At 67.0% G+C, this 8,992-nt stretch overlaps 2 protein-coding genes across 3 annotated transcripts; one reads left to right on the forward strand and one right to left on the reverse strand.

Moving 5' to 3' along the window:
• The first annotated feature begins 345 nt into the window (after positions 1-345).
• APLNR (apelin receptor) lies at positions 346-1,655 on the forward strand. Its single transcript, XM_067295490.1, has one exon. It carries the CDS (start codon positions 399-401, stop codon positions 1,515-1,517), a length of 1,119 nt encoding a protein of 372 aa, XP_067151591.1. The 5' UTR covers positions 346-398; the 3' UTR covers positions 1,518-1,655.
• Positions 1,656-5,310: 3,655 nt separating this feature from the next.
• LRRC55 (leucine rich repeat containing 55) lies at positions 5,311-8,373 on the reverse strand. 2 transcript variants are annotated; one of them, XM_067295491.1, is made up of 3 exons: positions 7,724-8,373; positions 7,386-7,621; positions 5,311-7,079 (listed from the first exon to the last, which is right to left on the reverse strand). In XM_067295491.1, exons 1-2 carry the CDS (start codon positions 8,334-8,336, stop codon positions 7,386-7,388), a joined length of 849 nt encoding a protein of 282 aa, XP_067151592.1. In that variant the 5' UTR covers positions 8,337-8,373; the 3' UTR covers positions 5,311-7,079. The 2 variants fall into 2 exon arrangements, with proteins under 2 accessions (XP_067151592.1, XP_067151593.1); XM_067295492.1 differs by having other exon boundaries at positions 5,311-7,621; positions 7,724-8,352.
• Between the last annotated feature and the right edge of the window lie 619 nt (positions 8,374-8,992).

An 8,992-nucleotide genomic window follows, 5' to 3' on the forward strand; every position in this document is an offset into this window, starting at 1 on the left:
CTGCCCCCAAGGTGCTGCCGCCTTCCTGCCCTGCCCCGAGGCGGCGCCGGGAGCGGGGTGGCGCCAAGGGGCTTTTTCGGGGCACCGGGGTGCAGGACGCTCCGGCGAGTGCCGGCGGGACCTCCATGCTCCCCGTCGCACCCTCGTCCCCCCCAAACCCCCCAGGCCCCGGCGGGGATATTTCCCACGGGGGGGGGGCAGCGGTGGCGGAGGAGGAGGAGGAGGAGGAGGAGGAGGAGGAGGAGGAGGAGGGCTGGGCTGGGTGGGGAGCGGCGAGGGGAGGGGAAGGGGTGGGAGCTGGGGGGGGGATCGAGGGCCTGGGGCTGGGCCGGACTCAGAGGAGCCGGCGGCGGCGGGAGGCGGGAGAGCCCCGGGGATGAGCTGAGCGGGCCGGCGGCATGGAGGAGGTGACGGACGCCTACGCCTACGGCGACAACCAGAGCGAGTGCGAGTACGCCGAGTGGGGCCCCTCGCCGGCGCTGCTGCCCGCCATCTACCTGCTGGTCTTCCTGCTGGGCACGGCGGGCAACGGGCTGGTCCTCTGGACCGTCTTCAAGGGGGGCCGCGAGCGGCGCCGCTCGGCCGACACCTTCATCGCCAACCTGGCCGCCGCCGACCTGGCCTTCGTGGCCACGCTGCCGCTCTGGGCCGCCTACGCCTGCCTGGGCTACCACTGGCCCTTCGGCACGGCCGCCTGCAAGGTCAGCAGCTACCTGGTCTTCGTCAACATGTACGCCAGCGTCTTCTGCCTCACGGGGCTCAGCTTCGACCGCTACCTGGCCATCGTGCGGCCCATGGCCACGGCCAAGCTGCGCTCGCGGGTGAGCGGGCTGGTGGCCACGGCGGCGCTGTGGGCGCTGGCCGCCCTGCTGGCCCTGCCGGCCATGGTGCTGCGGCGGGCGGCTGCCCTGGCCGGCGACGGCAAGGTCACCTGCTACATGGACTACGCCGGCGTGGCGGCGCCGGGCGCGGAGGCCGCCTGGGAGGTGGGCCTGGGGCTGTCGTCCACGGCGCTGGGCTTCGCGGTGCCCTTCGGCGTCATGCTCACCTGCTACTTCTTCATCGCCCGCACGGTGGCCAGCCACTTCGGGCCCGAGCGGGGCGAGGGGGGGCCGCGCGAGCGCCGCCGCCTGCTCACCATCATCGTGGTGCTGGTGGCCACCTTCGGCGCCTGCTGGCTGCCCTTCCACCTGGTCAAGACGGTCTACGGCCTCATGGACCTGGAGGTGCTGCCCTGGTCGTGCGGCCTGCACGCCTTCCTGCACAACCTGCACCCCTACTGCACCTGCGTGGCCTACGGCAACAGCTGCCTCAACCCCTTCCTCTACGCCTTCCTGGACCCCCGCTTCCGGCGGGCCTGCGGCGCCCTGCTCTGCTGCCGCCGGCCCGGCCCCGCCGCCGCCGCCGCCGCCGCCGCCGACAGGTCGGCCAGCTACTCGTCGGGCGCCAAGGCGCCGGCCGGGGCGGCGGGCGGCAAGCCGGAGCCCGCCACGCAGGAGACGCTCTTCCGCGGCTGACGGGGAAACTGAGGCACGCCGCCGCCGCCAGGTGTCCTCCCCAACCCAACCCAACCCAACCCAACGTGCCGCCCTGCCGGAGCGGCGTGCCGCGGCTTTGCTGGCGAATAAACGGAGTTTTGGCTGCAAAAAAACGGAGGAGGATGTGGCCGGTTCCCTCGCTGGACAGCTGGGGGGGGAGGGAAGGGTGCGGTGATGTGGGGGGTGTGTGTGTGTGTGTGTGTGTGTGTGTGTGTGTGTGTGTATATGTGTGTGTGTTGCACTGGGGTTTGCATGCGTGTGTGTGTGCATTGCACTGTGGGGGTTGAGTGTGTGTGTGTGTGTGTGTGTGCACATGTTGCACTGCGGGGGTTGCGCGCGCGCGCGCGCGCGTGTGTGTGTGTGTGTGTGTGTGTGTGTGTTGCACTGGGGTTTGCATGCATATGTGTGCGTTGCACTGCGGGGGGGGGTTGTGTGTGTGCACGTGTGTGTGTGTGTGTGTGTGTGTGTGTGTGTGTGCATATTGCACTGTGGAGGTTTTGTGTGTGTGTGTGTGTGTGTGTGTGTGTGTGTGTGTGTGTGTGTATTGCACTGCAGAGGTTTTTTGTGTGTGTGTGTGTTGCAGTGGGGTTCGCGTGCACACGTGCCATGCAGCGGGGGGGGGTAGCGTGCCTGGGTGTAAAAACCAGCAACCCCATGCAACCCCCCCCCCCCCCAATTGGGAAATGCAAAAGTTTGCAGCCGGCAGCAAAATCCCATTTTCGGGCCCTTATCGGCATTATCTGAGCACCAAACAGCCCCCCGGGGGTGGGGGGGGCAGCAGGGGGGCTCCCGCGGCTTGGAAACGGGGCGCACGGGGATGCTCGTAGGGAGGCAAACCCCACCGGCGATCCTAAGCCGGAGCCCGGAGAGCGCCCGGACCCAGCGGACTTGGGTTTGTTTTTTTTTAATTTTGATGAGCCACCAAAAATGCTCTTCCTCATCTTCATCCACGGCCCGGCCCGGGGGGGGGGGGGGGGGATTTCCTGGCATTGGCTCTAAATAAACCTCGGCCCCGTTTGCTATTTCCATCCTCCGCTCGCGCGCTAGCGACTGTCCCGTCCCCGGGCCCTTTGTTCCCGCTTGGAAAGGATGCGGGACGCTTGCGCCGTTTCCCTTCGGTTTTAACGGCCAGGCTTGGTGTTTTTCCTTTTTTCCTTGTTTTTTTTTTTTTTTTTTTTTTTTTCCGTGCGTGTGCCTTAACCTTCCTACTTGCCCTGACCTAATTTGCGGCTCCAGCGGAGGCAAATTCACGGCTCCTTGGGGACCGGCTCGGTTCCTTTGGCTTAATTAAGGAAGCCCTTCAGGTCGGATAACAGCGGCCGTCTGTTTTTTCCCCCGCTCTCCTCCTCCGTCGCCGCCTCGCTCTGGGATTCGGAAGCACCGCTGAGCATCTCCGGCCCGGCGCGAAGGGGTTCGGGGTGGTGAAAAATGTTAAATGCTTTGCAAAACGGACGTCTCCTTCCCCCACTTTTGGTGCTTTTTGGGGTTTCCGGGTGGTTTTGGGCCTTGGCCGAGCAGGCCGGAGCGGGAAACGGCACCCGGTGCCGCCCGGGCCCATGGGATTTTGGGGAGAGGAAAGGGCGGCCATGTCCGTCTCCGTCGGACCCGAGGGCCGGAGCGGCGGCGGCATTCGGAGCGGCTGGCCGGCGTTTTCCTCCCTCCCCGGGGAGCAGCGTCGCGGCGAGGAAGCGGCTGTGGGGCGCCGGGCCAGCAGCGCCGGGAGCCGCCGACTTTCTATCCGGCTCTCCGAGATTTCCCTTTCCCTTCGAGGAGGGAAACGCTGGGCCGCGGGTCTCGGGGGGGGGGGGGGGGGAAGGTGAGGGATGCTTCAGCGAAAAGCCAAGGCCGGCGGGGGGGAAGGGGCCGGGGGGCCCGTCGGCCCGTCGGAAGGAGATAAGGGAGGTGTCGCCTTCCTGAGGGGGAAGGATCCGGCGGTGGCGGGATGCGGCAGGCCGAAGCCGGGGAAAGGAGGGGGGGGGGGGGGAAGGGGAGGGGGGTTCACACTTGCCTGCCCGGAGCAAATGGCCCGGCGGGGGCCCCCCCCCCCCCCCCCGAGTTTCGCCCGGGTTCGCTAAAACCACACGTAGTCGCCAAGCCGGTGGGGGGGGGGGTTTCCGACGTGCCTCCGAAAGAGCCGGGAAAATACTCGCCCGGCGAGAAATGTCCGGTGTGCAAAGCCGGCGGCACCGGGGGGGGGGGGGGGGGGGGGGATGACACTCATCTCCATCTTTCCTTGCCCGAAGGAAAGACGGAGCCGGGTTTTTTTCCCGTGGGGGGGGGGGGGTAAGGAAAAGCGCCCAGGAGGCAACGGCGGCCTGGGGAGACCCGGAGGGGCTCCGGAGCAGACGGGGCGCTCCGCTCCGATGGGGGAAGACGGAAAGCCGGGGTGGCCAGGCGGGATGAGCCAGGCGGGCAATTCCTTGGCAAAGGTGCTCACGGCCTCCGTGGGCGCGGGGAAGAGGCTCCGGCTCACGGGGTCCGGAGTGGGCCGGTGGCCGGGGCGGAGGGGGGGGGGGACGCGGCGCTGAGCCGGCCGCCACCTGGCCCCCTCGGGGCCGCCCGGGAACGGTGCCGGGAGGTGCCGCCGCGGGAATAACAGGAAGCGGCGGGAGGCGACGGGCCGGCTAATGCCTTCTGCAGGCCGCGCGTGGGCCCCCGGCCCCCCCCCCCCTTCCTGCCGGCAGGGAAACTGAGGCCCGGCGGCCGCGCGCCCACCCGCCCACGCACCCACGCACCCACCCGCTGCCGCCACCGCACACACGGCCCCGGAGAAGGTCCCACGGGTGCAAAAGTTCGTGTTTATAAAATGTGCTCCGTACAAAGGGTCGGGGGTAGTTTTGTCGTCCCCGTCCCGTCCCCCCCCCCCCCGGCTTGTTCCCCCCCCCCTTCCCCGCTCGGCGACACGCGGTGCCGCACGGAAGGAGAGGGAAGAAAGAGAGAGGGAGAGGAGGAGGGAGAAAGGAAAACAGAAAAAAGGTGAAAAGAAGAAAAGGAGAAAGAGTGAATGAAAGAATGAAAAAGTAGAAAAAAGAGAGAAAAAGAAAGAAGCAAAGAAAGAAGGAAAGAAAGAGAAAGAGAAAGAGAAAAAAGAAAAAGAAAAAGAAAGAAAGAAAGAAAGAATGAATGAAAGAAAGAAGGAAAGAAAAAGAAAGAAAAAGAAGGAAAGAAAGAAAGGGAGGGAAAGTGGAAAAAGAAAGAAAGGAAGGTAAAGGTAAGAAAGAAAAAAGGAAAAGGAAAGAGAGCAAAAAAAGAGAAAGAGAAAAAAGGAGAGAAAAAGAATGAAAAGAAAGAAAAGGGAAAGAAAGAGAAAGAAAAAGGAGAGAAAAAAAGAAGAAAGAAGAGAAGAAAGAAATATAGACTTACACAGGGAAAGGAAAGGAAAGGAAAGGAAAGGAAAGGAAAGGAAAGGAAAGGAAAGGAAAGGAAGAAAAACAGAGAGAAAGAAACAGGAAAAATAAAAAAAGAAAAAAAGAAAAAAGAAAAAGAAAAGGGAAAAGAAAAAAAAGGAAGAAGAAAAAAGCAAAAGAAAAAAGAGGAGAAGGAGGAGGAGGAGGGGGAGGGGGAGGGGGAGGAGGACACACGCCGGCAGCGCCCACACACCGCGGGGCCCCCCCGGCCCGGCCCCCCAGCCCCGCGGCGCGGCGGCTCCCTCCCGGCGTGGAGCGGGAACGTGCCGGGACCGCCGGCACCCTGGGGACCCCCGGGGCCCTGCAGCCCCTCCCCTCCCTGCCCCCGCGGCGAGGGCTCCCGCTGCGGCGCCCCGGGTCGGGGGGGGGGGGGGGGTCCAGGCACGTTCGTGGGCTGGCAAAAATGGGTCTGATGTACGAAACCGCCAGGAGGAGAAACGCCGTGGCCCTTCCTCGGGCTGCAGCGCCGGCCGGTGGCTGCCCCCCGGCGGGGACGGGCTCGGGGGGCGCAGCCTTGTGCTGGGGTGCAGCGTCACCATGGGGTGCAACCTCACCATGGGGTGCAACCTCACCTTGAGGTGCAACCTCACCATGGGTGCAACCTCACCTTGAGGTGCAACCTCGCCATAGGGGCAACCTCACCATGGGGTGCAACCTCACCATGGGGTGCAGCCTCACCATGGGGTGCAACCTCACCATGGGGTGCAGCCTCACCCTGAGGTGCAACCTCACCATGGGGTGCAGCCTCACCATGGGGTGTAGCCTCACCCTGAGGTGCAACCTCACCATGGGCACAACCTTGCTGCGGCACAACCTCATCACAGCTAGCAGCTCGCCCCAGGAACAACCTTGCTGTGGGTGCAGTCTCGCTGTAGGTGCAACCTCACTCCGGGTGCCGCCTTGCCGTGGGTGCAACCTCACCACGGGCGAGACCTTGCCAGAGGGTGCAACCTTGCTGCAGGCGCAACCTCACCACGGGTGCAACCTCACCGTGGGGTGCAACCTCACCACGGGTGCAACCTCACCGTGGGGTGCAACCTCGCCATGGGTACAACTTCACCGTGGGGTGCAACCCACTGAGGGCATAACCTCACCGTGGTGGGACCTTGTCCTGAGTGCAACCTCACTGTGGGTGCAGCCTCACCATAGGTACAACCTCGCCGTGGGTGCAACCTCAGATGGATGCAACCTCGCCATGGGTGCAATCTCGCTCTGGGTGCACCCTCGGGTGGGTGCAACCTCCCCATGGGTGCAACCTCCCCACAGCAGCACTGGGCCACCAAGCGAGCAGGCAGAGAACCTGAGCAAGGTTGTGCTCCCACAGGGGCTTGCCGTGGGGACTGTAACGTGAAGCGGCCCCGGTTTCGTGGGCAGCCGTGGGGTCCCAGCCGGCACCGGCGCCCTGCCAGGCTGAGCCCAGGGATGCGCAACGCCGAGGCACCCGCTTCGCCCGCGGGACCCGGCCCCTGGAGACACCAGCCCCCAGGAGACGCTCGGTGGTGGGGCAGCCCTGTCCCTGCGGTGGTGATGGAGTCGCCGAGCCGGCGTGTGGCCTCTCTTTTCCTCTTTTCTGTCTTGTTTTGGTTCGTTTTTTCGGTTGTTTGGCTGGATTTTAAACCACACGCACGTATACGCTCCGCTTGGACGCAGCGGAAACGCCGGGGGGGGGGGGGGGGAAACTCGAGGGAAGACTCTCTGCTCGCGGACGAGGGCGACTTTCACCCCGCTCAAACCCGTCCTTGCTCCGTTTTTCCGGGCTTCCTCGGCGAAAGGAGCCCGGGAGGAAGCCAGCCCCGGCGCAACTCGACGCACGTGCGGCCGCCGCACAGCCGGGGCCGGAGCGAGCCGGCAATTAAAGGCTCCTCGCGGATTAGCCCTGCGTGCATCGGCCGCGGAGACCGGGAAAAACGTGCCCGCCCGCCCGCGGGAAAGGAGGCCGTCCCGGGAGGACAGAGGGGTTGTTTGCTTTTCTTTTCTTTTTTTTCTTTTTTTTCCTCTTTTTTTTTCCCCCCCCCGGAGTTTCTTTCGCCTCCTCGCTTTCCAAGTCCGGCAAGCAGGGCCGACGGGCTCTGCTGGGCTCCCCAGGCCTCCCGGCGGCATTTGGCGTCCGCTTCGGTCCTAAACCTCTGCCAAACTTCCAAAGAAAAAGGCAAGGGAAAAGGGCGGCTGCGAAAATCCGCCCGGCGGCGGTGGCGGCCGTGGGCCACGCTTTCGGGGGGCTCGGGCACCGCCGGCCCCAGGGCCGCTCACCGGGGGCGTCCCGGGAACGGCGGACGCCGGTGGCGAGCCGCCTCTGCCGGCACCGCTTTGGGGGCAAGGGTGGGATTTTTATCGTCGGCTCTGGCTTTGCGGGGAGGGGGGAGGAAGAGGAGGGGAGGGAGGAGGAGGAGGAGGAGGAGGGCCGCACGGCCGCGGCGCGGGGCAGGGCGGCGCGCGGTACCTAGATCTCCTCGTCCTCGCTGGCTTTGCTCCAGCGGTGGCAGCAGTTGGCCGTGATGCCCAGCAAGAAGTTGGTGGCCACCGACGCGATGGAGACCACGAAGCCCACGAAGGCGATGAAGAGGTAGTCGTCCAGCGTCAGGGTGAGGTGGCAGGCCTTGAAGCTCTCCTCCGTCAAGGAGAAGAGGGGGGCGCCTTCCACCTCGGGCGGCGCCCGGCACTCGGCCAGCTGCGAATCTGCCGGGGGGGGGAGCAGCAGCGGCGGCGGCCGCGTCGGAAGGGGGGTCTCCGTCGCGCCCGGCCGTCCCCCCCCAACGCCGCCGCCGCCGGGGCGCCTACCCGAGCTGCAGCGCTGGACGCGGCTCCTCAGCCACTTGAGGAAGGGCTCCATGGTGCAGCCGCACACCCAGGGGTTGCCGCCGATCTGGAGGGTGACCAGCCCCGGCAGGCCCTCGAGCGCCTCGAGGCTGAGGGCGCCCAGGGCGCCGTAGCTGAGGTCGAGGTCGCGCAGCTGCGCCAGCCCCCGGAAAGCCTGCGGGTGCACGCGGCGGAGGCCCGGGTTGTGGCTGAGGTCGAGGCGCAGCAGCCCGCGCGCCTCCAGGAACATGTCGGCGGCCACGTGGCTGAAGTTGTTGTAGCTGAGGTCGAGGTGGGCCAGGCGGGTGGCGGCGAGGAAGAGGCCGGCGGGCAGCTCGGCCAGCGAGTTGTTGCGCAGGTCGAGCACCCGCAGCTCGGCGTAGCAGGCCAGGTAGCCCGGCGGGATGCTGGCGATGCGGTTGTGCGCCAGGCTGAGGTTGCCCGTGTCCAGCGGCAGCTCGGGCGGCACCGAGAAGAGGCGCCGGCCGCTGCAGTCCACCGCTTGCGCCCGGCAGGCGCACAGCACCGGGCAGCTGGCCCCGGCGCCCGCCAAGGCCGCCGCCGCCGCCGCCACCAGCAAGGGGCTCAGCAGCATGGCGCCGCGGCGAAGGGGGCCCCGCTCAGCGCCCGGCCCGCGCCATGCCGGGCGGCGGCGGCGGCGGCGGCGGGCGTCAGCGCCCCCCGGCCGGAGCGGCGCCCGGGCGGCCGCCGGGGGCCATGCCGGGGCACGACGACGACGAAGGGGCGCCGAGCGAGGCCCGCCGGGCCCCGGGGCCGCGCCGGCGGCTACGGCGGCGGCAGCATGCCGGGCCCACCGCCGTCCGCTCGGGCTGCTTTTCGGCTGCCTGCGGGAGGGAGAAGGGAGCCCGAGCTGCGCCGCCGCCACCGCCACCGCCACCGCCACCGCCACGCTCCATCCTTCCCCCACCATTTCGCCTGGGCAACCGCCATCCCCCCCCCTTCCCCGCTCCCGCCTCCGCCGCTCCGCCGCCTCCCCGCCGCCGCGGGGCCAGGCCCGCCGCGGGCACGGTACTCACGCCGGCCGGGGGCCGCCGCAGGCCGGCGAGTCGGGCGCGCGGCAGCGGCGGCGGCAGCAGCAGCGGCGACGGCGACGTCTCGCTCCGGCAGCTGCGGCGAAGGCTGCTGCCGAGCCTGGCGATTCGAGCGGGGCTTTTCCCCACCTCCTTCCTTCCTTCCTTCCCTCCTCCTCCTCCTCCTCCCTTGTCTCTCTCTTTCTCTCTCTCTCCCTCT

This window comes from Apteryx mantelli, chromosome 4 (assembly GCF_036417845.1).
Source record: "Apteryx mantelli isolate bAptMan1 chromosome 4, bAptMan1.hap1, whole genome shotgun sequence".
NCBI lineage: Eukaryota > Metazoa > Chordata > Aves > Apterygiformes > Apterygidae > Apteryx > Apteryx mantelli.

Excerpts from the sequence above, each read along its gene's own strand:
- APLNR (XM_067295490.1), top strand. The coding sequence starts at position 399 with ATGGAGGAGGTGACGGACGCCTACGCCTACGGCGACAACCAGAGCGAG.
- LRRC55 (XM_067295491.1), bottom strand. The coding sequence starts at position 8,336 with ATGCTGCTGAGCCCCTTGCTGGTGGCGGCGGCGGCGGCGGCCTTGGCG. Across the intron at positions 7,622-7,723 it reads CGTCCAGCGCTGCAGCTCGG|ATTCGCAGCTGGCCGAGTGC; the intron begins GTAGGCGCCCCG and ends CCCCCCCGGCAG.